Genomic DNA, 18,613 nt, shown 5'->3' with positions numbered 1-18,613 from the left:
TTCTCATTTTTCTTGTCCTTGCCTTCAGCCGTTCAATCTTGTCAAAGTCTCCCTTTCTATTAACTTCCTAAATGTAATTCAGAAAGGCTAATAATCCTAATTTTCCCTGCCTTTCTCATTTAAGTAAAACAGAGGAAAGCAAAAACGAAAGAATTTAAAAGTAGAATTATGCATAGAGATTGGATTTAACTGAAATACCCATCTGCATCACCTCTACATTATCCACGTAGAAGATAATGTGTTTTCTTAGCAGCATAGCAAACGTTTTACAGATCATTAACTGCCATTATAGTCTTACAAAAACAACATATAAAAACAAAAAAGACTAAGATTTGAATTTAGTAAAAATACATAATGCTAAGGTTGTCAAGGCTTTAAACTTATACCATGCTTTGCAGTAACTTACATGCAAGCTTCAGCTGGAGTTGATATTCAAGATGATTGCTAGGGCCATTGCTTGGCATGCAGAATGCAACACAACCACATACATTTTGAGAGGTGGCCACATTCACCTTTCAGCCACAAAACAGAACCAACTACTGACGCCATCATTCCTGAGACAGGTTTGTGTAGCCTGTTTTTAAAACAAGATTCTGCGTCCTCTCCCGATTATATGAATAGCTTTTTCATACCAGCTATCCCAAATCCTTTCATTGCAATTCAAGAATCACATTACTTCTCCTATCCAAAGTCAGTATGTAGAACAGCTTGTATACATCCACAATGCAGTTGCCTTTTGTAGATTCTAAATTCAGTTATTTCAACTTCTCTCCTGCCTAGGCCAAATGTTTCTGTCTCCCTCCATTACCCTGGACACACCATGTTCTAGGCTCAGTATCACTATTTTCCACTCAACCTGCCCCAGCAGACCAACTTATAGCATCCTACACAAAATGAGGCAGAGTACTCTATACAAAAAATGACAGTATCATGTATTTTGTAGGCCAAACTTCTGTTTGCACATCCTGAGTGATGCCGGACTTATCCGCAGCTGCATAAAACTGTTGATTCATGTGACTCATGTTCAGCTTTTTGTTCAGCGCATTATACCAATCCTTTCCTAAGGAACAACTGCTTAAGCTTTTTTTCTCACTCTGTGTTTTATTTTCTTTTATTATCTATATACTCGGCGTGAGATTAAGAAACAACGGTTCAAATGTGGGTCCGACCAAGTTATTACAAATCTTAATCAGGGAAATTGGGGAGGACAAACACTATTACGAATTAGGGTAATGAGAAAGGGAAGGAGGGCGATAGAAAAGATAGAAAAGAAGAAGCAAGGAGTCTTTATAGGAAGCAAGAGGGAGATAGTCACCACCATGGATCCAGTGAGGTTCGTAGTTCAGTGATTGGTAGTGGTGGGTCATCAGGTATTGTTCTGTTGATGATGACGATTGCAACAACTGGAGATGGTGGCCCCTTTTCAATGGTTCCAAAGTGGTCGAGTCAGCTGTCTTTGGAGTGACAGCTCAAACCCAAGGTGGTTGAGTTAGTTCTTGAAGTGGCAGCTTCTGGCTTTGGGATCTCAGCGGAAACTCCTTTGTTCCTATCTTCCTAGCCTTGCCAACAGATAAGAGGGAGCAGGGAGGTGTCAACTTGTATCTTGCCTTCACAGGATACAATGGCATCATCCCCCAGCCTCCCATAACAAACTGGAGTTATTTGATCACAGGCTAGATCTTCCGCCAGTAAACAGTCCTGAGCACTATCTTCCAAAGGCAAACAGCTGAAATTGTCTGCACAGTGATGTTGATTGCCACACAACAACACCCATCACTCATCTTCTAGACAAGTCAGTCTTATCGCAAGAAATACCTCAGGAAACAAGCTTTGAGCCAAAAAAACCAAAGAAGGATTCTCACACCCAGGCCTGTCCTTCAACATATCTGCAACATCCCTCAGTTTCATGTCACCAGCAAGTAAAACTGGCAAACTCATCTGCTGCACCAAGTCCCAAACTAAAGCATTGAACAGTAAAAATCCAGTGAATACTCTGCTCTAAACCACTGTTTTCTTTGACAATGAAATGCCAGCAACTACTCTGACAAGAGAGCTTTGTAGTTCTCCAGGCACATCTGCAATTACGCTGACAGAGTTTATTCCAGAGCACAGTCTCCCTTCTTTATAAACTCACAGGAACAGTACGATAGGAGCTATCAAAAGATTCACTGAAGTCAAGTTACAAGACATCTGTGCATCCTCTTCTATCCATGAGATCTGCCACTCTTTCAAAGGAAGAAATTAAAGTTTATGATATTATTTGTTCTTGAGTCAGCTCTTACTCATCATCGATGGCTCTTCTTAGTTCTGAAATGGTACTGTGACCATTTGTTTCAGTATTTGTAGAGAAAACAAAGGTAATCTGACAGGGCCAACAAATTCCGTGTTCTTCCTTCATTTATTTTTAAAAAGCAGACCTAGTGTTTGCTATTCTCTGTCATCTTACCTAGACCTCATAATGACAAAATCTGAAAGGCACAGAATTCAGATCACCTCAGAAATTGGCTGTAGACTACAAGGAGACCAGCCATGCCTCTAACAGTTTAACATTTCATAAAATCAAGTGCTTGAACGTGACTCATCTTAGAAGAGGTGAAATGATGTCCTCTGGATGCATCTGCATCAATGCAGAGCTTACAGTATTTGGCTAAAAATTTAGACATTAGCTTTTTAAAGCTGAAGTCAGGAGACACAAACCTTAAACTCTCTGCCCTGCTCCATTAGTTTGTCATTAACTGTCTAGGTAGCCAAAGTCTGACATAACTACCATTTTGGGTTCTCTTTTTGATACAATTTAGAAGAAAAATCTCTATTTCCTGATCTGTAAAAACCAAACAGAAACAAAAAAACACCAACAGACCTACAACAACAACAGAAGAACAAGCCCAACTCCTCTCTATGAAATAATGAGAAACTCCCTCTAAGAAATTACCAATTTTTACCCTTGTATCATGTCTTTTCCTTAGATCTGTAATTTCCTTACTGATGTGGGAGCTAAGGTGTAAAAACATTAAGGTATTTAACCAAGTTCTATTGCACAATGGAACTTTCCTTCCAGGTTATCTTACTAAGACTAGCTACAAAATTCCATATTACTAAACTAATCCAGGGAAATGCTCCTCCAAGTATATATTAAATAAGTGATTTTGAACATACAACACTGGAAAACAGTGCAGCAAATAAAAACACCAGAAAAGCTTCCATTGTATAACTGCTACGCACATGCTCTTGTGCTAAGAAGAGATAAAACAGTGACACCAGAGTACAATTACCTACAGAGAGGTAATCTCTACATGTATTTACGAAAGCTGCGCGACTTACGCAATCTTGGCACACACGGAGCACTTCCACTGCCCATCAGTTCCCACTGCACGACACTTATTGCAGACTCGAAGTTTGCAGGTCTGGCACAGGTCTCCTCTGTCAAAGATAAAGCCCAGGCCTTTCTGACAGCGAACGCAGACCCTGCTGTTGTCCTGTTGGCAGTGTTGGCTTCCACCTTTCCTTTTCACTTCCAGAAGCTCATTTTTCAACTTCCTAGAAAGATGAAAATACAAGCCTTTAATTTACAACTGATTTCTGAGTGTTATTTGGATAAAATTTTTGGAGTATGCCCATACATACAAATAAGGTCATGAAAAATGTGCTCCATATATTAATTGTACTTTTGACACATATATGACAAAGAAGAATAAATCTGTCTTCCAACTTCTCAGATGAGCAATCAAGAAGAAAGTATGCAGTCTTGTGGTAGATCATTATACATGACTGCAGGCAGCTGAACAGTTCTGGACTGCTGTCAAACTATCTTCGCTTGTATGTTATCAATAATTCAAGTCATGCTGGGACCAGGTTGAACGCAGCTCAAAACTGAGATTTTTTCCATGGCTCCAGGTTAGGAAAAGAAAATCTTTCCAGTAACTAGTGAGCATTTGAGACCGTGACATGATAGAGTTTGCCACAAATACAAATGCAGTTCTGCAATGGCTATTCAAAAATTCTTAGATCTTTAGAAACAAAACCAACTAACCATACAGCTGCCTGTTCTGTGCCCCTTGTTCCTCAGGAATGAAGATCTTCCATTAATGAAAGGATTTCTGATGGTGGTTTATTCTGATACGCTTATACTGTGCATACAGTTGATTTCATCAAAGATTAGTAAGAAACTAACAGATAGTTTGAGGTTTTGGATGGCTAACCAAATGGTATTATAGCATAACACCATCTTTTTTTTTTTTTTTTTTTTTTTTTCCTCTGTTCCTCCTTAAAAGGAGAATATTGGTTTAGATAACATAACTTTCACATTACCAGCTCCACCACTGACTCTGCAGGATAAAAATATTTGCATTTAAAGACCTAATTTAAAAACAGCAATTTCGTGGGTGCATGAGTTAAGTCCTTAAGAGAAAAGAACCATATGAAAAGTGCAACTACTACTACAACAGCAAAAAAAGGAACTTATCTGATAGTAACAAACACATTTGTATCTTAAGACAATAAAAAACGAACAGTTAGGAGGGAGCAGGTGACTCATCTGAAAAAAAAAATAATAATAAATACATCATTGTAACAACCTCTAAACAACCATAGCCTAGTAGTACCAGTTACACAGTATGGAAAATGGATAACAAGTGCACCATGCACCTAAACTGATTTATCAACATCTTTCATCCCCCAGTACAGGAACCAGCTGTATTGCAAACATCAAATTTTGCTACTCTAACATTTGAGTTCTCCTTAATATTAAGGCAATCTAATGAATCACACAGACAATTTTAATTACAAATATTAAATAAGAATTTGTCTTTATCGATCTCCTATTTATATTAAAGAGAAGATAAAGTCCAGAAGTCAAATTAACAAGCTGCTGGAGAAAGAATCCTGTAATACACCGAGATTTCTAAGTCATTTATTATGATAGCATTTGACAGAAGATATTATTAAGAAGAAAACTGTTACGGGCAAGGATAATGGAATATTTTGTCACTCCTCTGTGAATTCATATTAAGATCTCTCTTCTGTTTGACAAAATACTGTACATGCATTGGAGAGGAGCTTTGTTGTATCTAGTGCTTCAGCTAGGGCCTTTAATATCACATTAAGCACCAAGGACAACAAGAAAGACCAAAGCAAATCTAAGAAATTACCCTATATTAGGTCCATCAAACATGTAAATATGAAAGTCTAGCACTCTGTAAAGATGAGGTAAAACATGAAGGCAGCAAGAAATACAATTCTACAAGAGTAAAGCCAAGAAACAGCCAGTAGTCATAGCTGTAGGCACCATCATGCAGCACCTGCAAGAGGCACAAAACATCGCTGAAGGAGTTTCACCCTCCCCTACTGATAGCCTTGTGGCTTCAAGAATCACAGGCACTCATCTCATTCCTACACAAATGAAGCCACCAGAGAAGGAATATTTGCTAATCCTAATAGACTTGCAAAGAAACAAAGAAGAGATCAGAAGCCTTAAGAGAGCCATATCTTTCCTTAGCATGCTTTACCTTAAAGAACATGCATACCCCAAGTTTATAAAAATTGAACAGTTTTACTGCTTCAAGTTTAGTGCTACAAGGCAAGGAAAGCACACTTACATCTTAACAGATACAAAGCACAGAATTCAAGTATCCTTAATTTTATTCTGCTGCTCTAAATCTTCCAGAGTTCAAACAGCTGTAAAAAAAATTCACTAGAAAACAAAAAAGTCTTCACTCATGTCTGACATGATACCTAGAAAGTAACTGCTACTGTCAATCCACAAAAGGATGAGCTATCACCAATTTATATTGACATTTCCTCTCATTGTAAAAATCTAGCTACTTAAGCCCCTATTTTATAAGCATTTCACATTTTGCAGATTTTTTATGATAAAAAATATCTTAGGAATATTTTACTATGGAGATACATTGGTGGCAATGAAAGGAAATAGAAAGACAGAGAGGGAATTTGCAAAGGAGAAGAGAATTGGAGTGATGAATAGCAGAATGGGGGACAGAACAGAGGAAAGGAGATGTGGAAACTGAGATCATATTGGGGACTAACATTCACACACTTCCACAAATCAATATTTTTCTGAGCAAGTTCTTTATCCTCTCATCTAACGACTATTACCAGGATTTAAAGAAACAAAACGATCCAAAACCTCAAATTATCTGTTGGTTTCTTACTTACCTTTGATGAAATCAATGTTTGCACAGTATAAGTGTATAAGAATAAAGTACCATCAGAAATCCTTTCATAAATGGAAGATCTTCATTCCTGAGGAACACAGAACAGGGGCACAGAACAGGCAGCTTTATCCTTAGAATATCCTCCTTAGCAGTAGGAGCTACTTCATCTTAAACAGTCTTCAGTTCAAAGAGTAACAACATATGACATGGAACTACCCAGTTTCCAAATGACACAGCCTCCACACAACCAACTTCCTTTCTTCCCATCTACAGAGGGATCAACAGTGTCCTTTAACACAAAACCTCCTTCCTTAAAATATTACTCATAGCCAGCGTTGCAAAAAACATACACCATATGCTACTATATACTAATTTGCAGTCATTTTGTGCCTATAAGTCCAAATATATAATCACCAGGTAAACCACATCTATTGTCACTCAAATTTAAACATTTGATCTACTGTTTGTCTTTAGTTACATGGTGTATCCATGCTAACAGATTCTCTTATACCATAATGGAGATAATACCTTAAATTGCTTCTGTGGATCTGTTCTGACTGCTCAAGAGATACCATTTTAATAAATGGAAGAGAGAGGAATGCTAACCTCCCCTGACAAGAATCCATGCAATGCTTGTACTACTTTTGGCAACCTAAACACCGTGGGAACAATGAAGGTAATTACCCAACCAAGCCTTATTCTTGTAAGAAATTGGCATTTTCTTTAATTGTTTTCTCACTTCAGCAATTATTACACCGGTTTCCTCTCTTCTAAAAGCCTGGCAACTACAACTCACAGCTTTTTTTTTTGTAAACAAAGCTGTCTAGGAATACACTCAAGGTAAAAAAGCAGTGTAAATTAGCAAGTAAGCTTGTCATGTGTGTTTGCTCTGTGACAGCATATTAATACCAAGGTGGAGAGTTAGCTCCAAATGCAAAGTGCTGTGACCATCAGACCCAGGGGCCTGTGTAACATCAGACCTGGAAGGAGGCAGCAGATCTGCTGCTGGAATAGAGACAAACCAACAAACAGATAAACTACAGCTTGTGCACAGATTCTTCTGATTTAGTTTTGATTTCATGAATCGTAATATCATACATCTACTGCACGAGGGCTGCTCGAAAGTAATGCCTCCTGTTTTATTATGTTGGCCCAAGACATCAGAAGCACGCGTTGGTATAGCAGTAGAGGCTGAACCGTCCACCAACATTCCACTCCTTTTTGTTGCTGTGTGACAGATGGCAGCAGAGGAGCACTCTGACACAATGGTGTCTGACATGGAAATGCAGATGAAGAAAAAGGCTGCAATTGAATTCCTCTATGCAAAAAGAAATGCCCTCACTGATGTTCATCAACACTTGTGACTGTTGATGACGACCAAGCAGTGGATGTGAGCACAGTGAGGTGGTGGGTGGTGTGTTTCAGCAGTGGCAATAGTGCAATCTTCACTAGTGCAGCATACGTTCATTGTTGGTGAAAACACATACCTCCTGGTGGTGATTATGTTGAAAAACAGCGTTTTGTAGCTGAGAATGTGCTCTATTAAGCAGTGTTATTGTGCTTTTCATACTTGTAGTTTCCATGGAAAGAAACAGGAGGCATGCTTTCACAGCAACCTATGTAATAAGGGTTTGCCTAAAACAGTTTTAGAAGAACAAAACTTCAAAAATAGTAGAAGAGTTGAAAAGAAATACATATCCCAGTTAAGAACAGTCAATTCAGATTGTATTGACTGACACATTCTGGATACAAATTTTTCCTAGCAATTCAAATGTATAATATAATAACAAAAACAAAAACAAAAAAACAAAGAAAAACCTAACAAACATTTGCTCCCTCAGTATGATTAATTTCACTATTTTTACGTAGCTATTTTAGATCTATGTCACTGAATTATTTTACCCAAACAATCTTACCATTTGAAAACAATGATGATTATTTGACTGATACTAAAAGCATTATACAACATTTAAGAAACAAAATGCTATTTTCACAATTAATCTGCAAGTTTAAATTTATATTCAAACAAAATTTTCAGTTACACAAAACACACAGATGTAAAGACATAACTAGAAATTAGCATTCATTAAAATGTGTTGGTTTTTTATACTATCGAAGCCAGAATGCAGAAAGAGCCCTTCCTGCCTTCTGTGTATTTCTCACATGTAAGTGAAATATTTACACATGATACAAAAATACAAGAACAACCTGCATTTCAGAACGCAAGTATGAGTAGTGAGTGTGAATCTGACTCTTAACAATTTCATCCTTCTATTGCTTCCTCATTGAATCCAAAGACCCTCTCAAGTTATTATGGCATCTGAAGACATAGAAACAGAAAGAAAACAAAGAAATTAACAAAACCCACCATTATTACCAACAGAGATTCAGGGTGGAGCAGACAGATAGATACTCTTCTGTATAGTGTTCAAGCAAGTATCTTGCCAGAATTAAAAATGCATTGAAAAAAGGATTTGTTCCTTTGAAGGTACTCCTATAAAATATGCAACAGATTGCACCAAATGGAATTCCAAAGACAGCACATGTTCCTCTGAAGTACACTTATGAGCCATAATTAAAGATAACCCTGCCAAGTTGTATTTGAAAAGAAAAAACGATGACATTTCCCAGGAAGCAGTTACCAGCTTTGTACAGCTGTATATCTTGAAAGTCTTTTATGGACCATATTCCATCACTGTCAGACATAGTATGGTCTAATGACAATACTTCAGAAATGCCTTGAATTTCAAGCTAACTGGTTAATACAGGTGCCAGAATTACATGTAGCATCACAACTTGAGTTAGCCTAACTAACACAGTATTTCAGATTAGCCATATTTCTAAGGTGCTCCTTCCATTTGTACCAAAGCACTGATGAGTCTAATACTACCTCTCCCTTAATCAAACCACATCCTATGGAGCAGCTCTGGGCTCTCAGTAGATTTCACAAAGTGACTTTCAGTGCAGTATCACAAAAAACAAAAACTAAAACAGGTAAGTAGGATTTTTTAAGACATCACTAAAACAAAGAAACAGCGACAACAAAAAACAGCATGAGTTTTATCTTACAAATTACTGCCATGTCCTACATGAGACTGGGACACAACAGCAGAAGCAAAAAGTTATTTAGGGTGTTCAGGAAGCTAGTGATCTGGTTACTCTCCTGCACTTAATACCAAAGCCTTTGACAGATGACTATTGCACAGCTCACGTTTTAAGGCCACCACCTTCAAAAACTGAAGTACACTGAAATGCTTATCCTGTTACAAAATAGAACACAATGCCTGGAACAGACAGTGCTCCATCTGTTTTCTTGTGTTCTGTTTTCTGCTTCGTCTGATGAATGATGAAGAAGGTTAAACAATTAATTCGCCCACTCCACCACAAAGATTTACTCTGTTCTTTCCAGTCTTTTACTAGGAGAGAGATGCCAGCTTTAGCCCGCTCCATTTAGACGAGTAGCTATGTTCACTCTTCTAAAAGGGTTGCAAACCAAAAGGAGCATTGCATTTGGACTTGGTTATCTCAAGAGACAAAGCCTTCCAAAACCAGTGGGTAACTCTGCATGGATTCTCAAAATAATTTCATACAAAAGAAGCCTCAGGAAGTGCTGAATGTACATCTAAAATGCATTTCGGCAAATCAAAGAGAAGAACAATGCAGCCTGGCCTAGGAGGACATGTATAGAAACCAGCAAATGCTGGAAATATTCCCTTTGTAATCCATTGCACTTAGCAGCCTCATCAACACTGATTGCTGCGTGTTGTCCACACTAAGCCTGTTTCTCAGAACCAACATTAGATAGAAAGACAGCAGAGAAGCAATTGGAAGCAGCAGCAACATACTGGAAACGTGTTTAAACCTTTAAGAGCTGATACTTTGCTGAAGTAACTGAAGTCACCCTTTGAACTATCTGGAACTCAAACTGCCTCCACACATTTTTCTCTCAACTTTTATTTCACCTTTTTTCCTCTGAAAAGAATTCACAAACTCTGTTCAACACTCTGAGTCTTTACTTCTCTCATTAGCGCGTTCTGAGCCACACCTTCAGTTTGATTCTTTTTTTATTAGTAAATCTAATAACTGAAGTAAATCCTAGAATTTTAAACGTAGTATGAAAATCAGCCAAGACAATGTGGCTGTACTTAGCGAGCCATCAGATTTCATTATACCATATTTCCACTACATGTTAAAGCTTTCTACGTTATGAAGATCAAATGGCAACTTTCCAAGCAGACTGCAGTTCTAAATGATATCAGTTTGAAATATGAATAAGCAATACATTGTAGATGAGTCCTATATGAAATGATCATTAGAACAAATTTACTGCAGTACTTCCCTGCACCAACAAATGGCCTCAGACTGAAGTTCAAGATTCACTTTCTTATTCTTTTGCTTTGAAGCAATGGATGCATCAAAATCTTCTATTCTTAAAGGGACACACTAGCAAAAAAGATTTTTTTTAAAACACATTTTGATCTGTAACTAACTGTACCATCTCACAACATTGATCCTTCTTCCAGAGCATTTAGGAAATCTTCTCTGAGGAACATATCAATACCCATATTACAGAATTATATATATATATATTTACAATAATAGAAGTCTTACCTTATTCTTTTATCTTCAACTTTTTTCAGATACTCATCTCTCTTCAATACTCCCAGTATCATTTCCTTTTCATGTTCCAATAAAAACGACAGATTGATGATTTCCAAGTGCTTCGCCATGATTCCTCAGTGACACTTTCAGTGAGTGCTTTGTCTGATCAATTTTTCCAGTGAATTATCTGCACAGGTCCAAAGGCACTTCTGTGTCTGAATTACAAGATTCACAGTCAAGAGGTATCTCAAAAAATGTTCCTTTACATTAACCAGGTATCAAGGTTATATTGCTCTGCCTTCCAACTATATGAGACATAAAGGTTTCCTCTTTGTTTCTTCCTCAAAAAAGCCACTCATTTTTCTGGCTGCTGAATGCCCCTGTGTCCTGGCAGATGCTCTCTGACATGCTGTAGGCCTTCAGATCACATTCATAAGCAGCTGCAGATTCAGAATCATTCCTGGAATAACTGTAGTTCAGTGCCATTTACTTCAAACTATCTGAAAGTCAAAAGAAACAAATGGAAGTGATTTTGACATTACTGTTGTGGTCTGATTTAAGAAAGACTTAATCAAGAACTGGTTTGAAAGCCACCAAATCATAAATGCCTACTTAGTTGTACACTATCAAGTTATCTCAGGGAATAAGCATAACTCATGTTTTCTATGTTGTTGTTTATTTACTCTAATGGATGATAATTATATTCCCACAAGGGCTCTCTCTCGTGCATTACAATTTGCAATTCTCTTCCTACTGCAATAAGCTTAGATGACTGCATTCACTTTGCTATACTTCCATAATAATAATGGCCAGGTGTGGGACGATCAATCTATTTGTCTGCAATTAAATAATTGAAAATGGAAAGTAGAAAATTACTTAAAATTTAAAAAGTGGAAAGACTTCAAAGGACAGGACTAACGGTAAGACTCACCCAACAACAAGTACTCTATCTGAACTTCAGCAAGTCACCCATTACACTCAATCACAGCTACTTCAGAGAAACAGGAGCTTTTTAGAAGTGATATACTAACTTACTACAGATTTCATTTAGGATGATACATCTTAGAAGAGCCCACTAAATACAGTGACAAAGATGAGTGACTAGCTAATGCGAATCCACTTGGAAATAAGACAAATTTCACTCAGTTTTGTTTTGTTTATTCTAAGCAAAAAGCAACTTAAATAAACAAGCCAACCACGCCAAAAACAGAAGAGGCACCTTGGTCCCTACTTGACCCTGCTAAGAGAAAATCATCAGGAAGCTACTTCAAAAATTTTACTTTGCTTCTTTGCATTTATTTTTGAACAGGAAGACAAACAACAGCAGAAGCTGCCGGAGCACTACACTTATTCTTAGGCTCTTGAAAATTGAGTTCATATTCATTAAGACCAAGTTATTTGCAAGCAAAGTAAGACAACCAATGTGTGAATCATACCTTGCTACTGATACTGCTAAATTCTTCCCTGAACTGCCCAGCAAAGCAGTACTTTCATCCCAGCCAGGTTCTAACATCATGATGTGCTTGGGAGCACAGTGCTCTGGCATAAAATGGAGAGCTAAATCCAGCAACCAGAGAACAAACAAGATGCTTGATGGGTCAGGGTGCTCTGAATTTCTGTTTGCAAATTTACCATACAAGGGACAAGGTAGGTGGGCAACAGACTTACTCTAAGAATTATGCTGAGATTACTCTGAGAATCTAACAGCTGACAGCTCTGCCTGTGGCAAGGGGCTTGGATATTCATGGTCCTTGGGGTCCCTTCCAACCCAATTCTATGGTTCTATGTTTTTCTCTGTTGAAAAAAAAAAAAAAGAAGAAAAAAAAAAGTTTTATTGAAAAAAGAGAAAACCAAAAGGGTAAAGAAAGTGCAATACAAACTGAAAATGAGAACAACAAAAGTGTTAAAATTGTCTCTGATAGCACCATTTCTATCTTGATAATACACTGCAAATAACTGGGGTTCTTACAGAAAAACAATGCAGTGGTACAACAAGCAGGTTGACAAAGAGCACTGTTCTATGTAAGATATTTTCTGGTATTTCTGGGGAAGCAGGGAAGAGAAAAACACTCAAAAGATTTTTTAAACAGACCTTTATGACTGCACCTTAACCTTAACTTGATGTATGGACATATTCTGAGCTTTTTTCATTTAATTCTAAAGAAGCTAGCATTCTTGGCAGAATACCTGAAAGCCTGAAAAATTTCCTTTGGCTAAGCATAACACCCATCCGTGGATATTCTGGGGGATTTTGTCATCAACACTGGGCATTTTTTCCCAAATATGTAGTCCAGAATTAATAAGGTGACATATGATAGGTGTGTGTGGGGCTTACTGGGAAGGCTCTGGTAGTGGCAGGTGCACGAGTGGCCTCTGCAAGAAGAGATAAGGATGATACTTAAGAGAAATAACAGGAAAAACATGTAGAGGACACTACTGGATCTCCACGTGCAGCCACGTAGGAGCTGACGGGGTAGCAGAGGATGAAGCCTGAAGGAGGCACAGCCCATGGAGAGCCCCTGCAGGAGCAGCCTAGGGCTGGAGCTGCCGCTGGTAGGCACCCATGTGGAGCAGTGTTCGAAGGGTGGGTCCTGTGGTACAGAGCCGTGCTGCAGCAGTGCTGGGAGAGCTGCACATGTGGCAAGTCCACGTGGAATCCCATGGGAAGGACTTTACATACAGCAGGAAAAGAGAGTGACCAGGGAGGAGCAGCACAGACAAAGCATTATGGACTGACTGTAGCCCCCATTCTGTTACTCTACGCCAGTTGGGGAATTATATTAATTTCCCTATGCAGTCTATTTTGCCTGTGAAAGTAACTGACAAGTGTTCTCCACAAGTGTCCTTTTCTCAATCCTTCAGCCCTTTTTCATCATATTTTCTTCTGCAGTTGTTTCGAACAGGGGGAGTGAGAAAGTAGCATGGTGGAGATCAGCTGCCATCAGTCTGAAACAGTCACAAACAGCGTAGTTCAGGGCTACAACAACATAACAGATGCTGAAATAACCCTGGCTTTCTACCTGTCAGCTATCCAGTGTAGCCATACATACCGGCTGATTGACATGAAGGCACAGAACCCACTTTACCTTCCAGATTTTCTTCTGCACTGCTACTCAACACAGGATGAAAAAATAATTGGATTATCCTATTAACTCTCTAACTACTGAAACTTCCACAAACATCTCAAGAGAAACTCATGTTTGTTCAGACCAGATTGTTCCTAAAGTCATTACACCCATAACCTCTGCTTAATCAAAAGGGAAAGCTTAGCTTATGCAATGTTACTATGTCAAGGACATCTTTTAGTTCTGAAGATTAGTTTAGGTATCTGGTATGTTTATCCTATGTGAAACAGAACTAGAGAAAATTTCTCCTTGTCAGTGTGTTCTATTTCAGTCCTACCTGATGATACCAATTCTGTGCTGAAACTCAGTGAGAACGCTGCCTTCCCTCCGTCATGGACTGATGCACACAAAACATCACCCACTTCATAGCAGCAGACTATGTTTGAGCTCACATGCCTTTTGTGGTAGGCATTTCTATTATACATGTATTTGTAAAACAAAAAGAATAGCAACAACAAAACAGCAGGAACATTTCCTCTATTCAAAACTGGCTAATAGGAATGAGACGCTGTTTCAAATGAAGTAACACTTAATAATTCCCTGCTTTAGACAACGTGTGATTAGGCCCATTTTTAAGATGTAACAGATAAAAAGGCACAAGCTGACAGATGCTGAATATTTGCACCATTTTAGGGCTTAAAAACAGGACAAACCAGCTAGCTTTTAGAAAGTAACAATGTCTATGTAAGCACATGCTCCTTTCAACAGACATTTGATGTTTTAGTAAGTAGCCCTGGGGACGTTTAGGAAGTGACAACATTTTCATCCTAAAACAGATGAAGATTTTACACAACAGTCTATTTTGTGAATACTAAATCACATACTAGAAAGCATGGAAGAATCCAAAGCCCCCTAGAAGGATGCAGGTAGTTTTAAAACTCTATTTAGATTGGGCTGTAGCCTTAATTTCCTTATTCAGGGTAAGGCAACCCACCATTGGATTTGCAGAAAAACTAGTAGGAGGGGAGGAAGGAACGAAGTGACACAATATAAAGAAACCATGTATAAGTGAGCATTTTGAGCATGTTTTTTTGTTTTTCCCTTTCCTCATGGAAGGGGTTAAAGAACTGCTCATTGGGACTGTTTACAGAATCACAGAATTGCAAGAGTTGAAAGGGACTTCAAGAGGTCATCAAGTCCAACTCCTCTGATAAAGCAGTACCTTACAATAGGTTGTATAGGTAGGCATCCAGCTGGGTCTTGAATCTCCACAGACTCCACAGCCTCTCTCAGCAACCTGTTCCAGCCCTACATCACCCTAATCATACAAAAGTTCTTCCGCATGCTAGTACAGAACTTCCTATGTTTAAGTTTTAGGCCATTACTCCTTGTCCTACACCACTGAGAAGAGCCTGGCCTCATGCACTCTCCTCCCACCTCCCTTTAGATATTTATTAACGTTTATCAGATCCCCTTTCAGTCTTTTTTTCCCCAAGCTGAACAGACCCAGGTTACTCAGCCTTTCCTCTTACAGGAGGTGCTCCTGGCCCCTTATCATCTTCGTGGCCCTCCACTGGACTCCTTCTAGGAGATTCCTGTCTTTTTTTTTTCAACTGAGGAGTTCAGAACTGGCAGTAGTCTAAATGTGGCCTCACTAGGGCATGGTAGAGAGGGAGGATAACCTCCCTTGACCTGCTGGCCACACTCTTTTTAAAGCATTCCAGGATACCACTGGCTTTCTTGGCCACAAGAGCACACTTCTGGCTCTTGTCCACCAGGACACCCAGGTCCTTCTCCGCAGAGCTCCTGTCTAGCAGGTGACCCACTAACTGCTAAAAATGCAGTTATTCCTCCGCAGGTGCAAGACTCTAGACTCGCTCTTGTTAAACGTCATGATTCCTCCTTGCCCAAATCTCCAGTTTGTCCAGGTCACACTGAATGGCAGCACAGACTTCCAGCACGTCAGCCACTCCTCCTAGATCTGTATCCTCAGCAAACTTGCTGAGGGTAGAGTCTATCCCTTCGTCCATGTTACTGATGAAGATGTTGAACAAAATCAGTCCCAGCACCTACCTCTGGGGAACACCACTAGTTACAGGTCTCCAACCAGACTCTGCACCACTGATTACCACTCTCTGAGCTTTGCCAGTCAGCCAGTTGTCAATCCACCTCACCATCCACTCATCTATCCTCACACTTTCTAAGTTTCATAACAAGGATGTTGCGGGACATGGTGCCAAACGCCTTGCTGAAGTCAAGGCACACAACATCCACTGCTTTCCCCCCACCTACCAAGCCAGTGATGACACAGAATGCTATCAAGTTGGTCAAGCATGATTTCCCTTTGGCGAATCCATGTTGACTACTTACGAAAATGTTTAATACTCCTTACATGCTTTTTGCACTTGTTATCCCTGTGAAAATGGTAATTCTAGAATGCAGTCTACCTCTCTGAAGCTGTTGTTGGGGGAAGATGCATCACAAATAACAGACTCTCATGAGCAGGATGGCTCTTGAGACACCGCTGTTCGTTCTATTGTATACTATGTATGTACTGTACGTAGGTCTCAAGTCTACCCAGAGAGCATTTGCCTACACTAATAAAGCAAAAGGATTACTTAAAGGCTTGACTAAAAACAGGAAGGAAAAAGAAAAACAAAACACCCAAAGCACTGCAGAGGGGAAGAATATGCTGTTTGATTTTCCTAATTGTTAGTACAGCTGCCTGTGACAACTTGAAACACGTCACCATTGAAACTGAGTCTCTGTGAGGGATGTTAGTCAAAACTACAGGAAATACAGCAAATCCCCTGCAATTTGCTACACTGTTCATCAACACAACCTGTGAATGCAGCAGATCAGCAGCCCCCTGGGCACTCTGAGACACTTTCCGCCCATCTCTGCCATCTTCTCTGGAAGCGGGGGAAGCATCCTGCCCCTGAGAAAGAGGCAGGGATGGAAGAAATCATCCTCTTTTCTTCAACAGCACTATCAACAAGAGGCTTGATGCAGGAAATTACTCCCCCGGCCAAACCATTATGTTTACTCATCAGAAGCTGATATTGGAACCATTCGGTGACTCAGCAGCAGAGGAGCATTTTCCACATGTGTGGAAGCAGTAGAACAGCATTACCTCATATCACTGAAGTGAAGCAGCCTTCATCTACAGCTACTATTTCCATACTGGCAAAGAAATTCTGACCAACAGGAGCAAGATGATGTTGTGGGCAATAGCTGACCTTCATTGGGTCACTTCAGTTGAGTTACATCGTTCCTGAAGAAAGGCACCAATCATAAACATGAAAGCTGTGCAAGGCAAACAGGAAAGCTCAGTGTGATCAGGCACAGTGGTACTGCTGCCTCCCACACACATTTCAAGAGGCCACAACTCCTAATCCAATGCTGGCACCTGTATCATGATGTGCTGAACCCAGATCCATCACATCCGGCTTTGGCAATCAAATGTACATGCTGTTTAAAACACTCCAATGCTGTGTTCTATTTTGAGTTCATTCACACAGGGTCCAAAATAAAATAAAGAACTGTGATGGCATTACTAGGTAGCCTCCTAAACATATTCAACCTCAGTTATTTTTTTCTGATGCCCATAGCTGTTTAGTAATCTATTATGAGAGAAGGATGGGAAGAACTTTCACCTTCAAGTCTAATAAAATAGCATGAAGGCATAAAAAGGCACATAAAAAGGAACATCACATCAACAACCCTTAGCAAACGTAAAACTTACCATGATCAGAGCATAATGGCCAATCCATCCCTCTTCCTGTTTCAACACAAACATAGCACTTCCAACATTCAAGAGCAAGAAAAACCAGCTAACTTCTCAATGGTCTGTTTGCACAGCACACACCCAGGTATGCTAAGTGCCAGCACATATTGAAGCACTGCGAAATATTTGTTGCACAAAATGAATAAATATACAAGGTAAAAAAGAGCACCTTTTCCATCTTTGGCAGAAGCTGAAATTAAGCAGAAAGAAAAGAAAACCAAGTGTGATCTTGGTTAACAGCACATAGTCTGACTGAGAACTTCACTCAATATCATAATGCAAGTAGCAAATTGATTTTTTTTTCCCTTTTTTTTTTTTTTTTTTTCTTTTTTCTTTTGCCAGAAGCAAACCTGAAAGATCTTTACTTATGAAAACCGGAAGATGTATTATCCGGGAAGTCATATATTGCAGCATTATAAAAAAGGGACACATACGAGTGACTGCAGGATTGTTTGGCAAGACACTGTAAGCAGAGAATACCATCATACAAATTTGTATCAGTGCACCACAATGAACATAAGCTGAAAAAACCCAAAACATCCAACCCTCTACATCAGCTTTCGAAACTCACGTAGCCCAAGTGTCAGGAACAATTCCAGCTTTCTCATAACTTGGCAAAGTTATTCTGTAAGTAAAAGACTGCATTTTTTATTACAACCACAGTCAATGCCTCAAAGCTATATCTAGGTTACAGTGATGTAACTGAATTTCAAAACCAAACCCATGAGAGTTTAAACACTAAAGCGATAATGTTGATGCTCATTAAGCATGTGAAGAATTTCACCTTATTATATAATGAAATCAGAACCTAACGTGTACAAGGAGAGAGCTAAGACTTAAGGCTCAGCGCTGCTAGTCATTCATTCAAGCCAAGTTCCTACTATAGGTATCTGTATTTATTTTTCAGCCCTGGAAAATAAATAAATGAGTAACATGAGAAAGCACTTAAAACAAAGTAAATACACAGGTAAGTTGCTCTGAAAGTGATG

At 39.1% G+C, this 18,613-nt stretch overlaps 1 protein-coding gene across 4 annotated transcripts in view; it reads right to left on the bottom strand.

Moving 5' to 3' along the window:
* SYTL5 (synaptotagmin like 5) overlaps positions 1-18,613 on the bottom strand; it is a 79,373-nt gene that overhangs the window by 40,011 nt on the left and 20,749 nt on the right. For all 4 annotated transcript variants that reach the window (XM_052674312.1, XM_052674309.1, XM_052674310.1 and 1 more), the window contains 2 exons: positions 10,782-11,272; positions 3,322-3,537 (listed from right to left, as the gene is read on the bottom strand). In XM_052674312.1, the coding sequence (XP_052530272.1) occupies positions 3,322-3,537; positions 10,782-10,900 (335 nt within the window). In that variant the 5' untranslated portion in view covers positions 10,901-11,272. The remainder of the gene's footprint in view (positions 1-3,321; positions 3,538-10,781; positions 11,273-18,613) is intronic.

Source organism: Tympanuchus pallidicinctus, unplaced genomic scaffold (assembly GCF_026119805.1).
Source record: "Tympanuchus pallidicinctus isolate F22 unplaced genomic scaffold, pur_lepc_1.0 scaffold14, whole genome shotgun sequence".
Classification (NCBI taxonomy): domain Eukaryota; kingdom Metazoa; phylum Chordata; class Aves; order Galliformes; family Phasianidae; genus Tympanuchus; species Tympanuchus pallidicinctus.
This window is presented reverse-complemented; position numbering and strand designations above follow the sequence as displayed.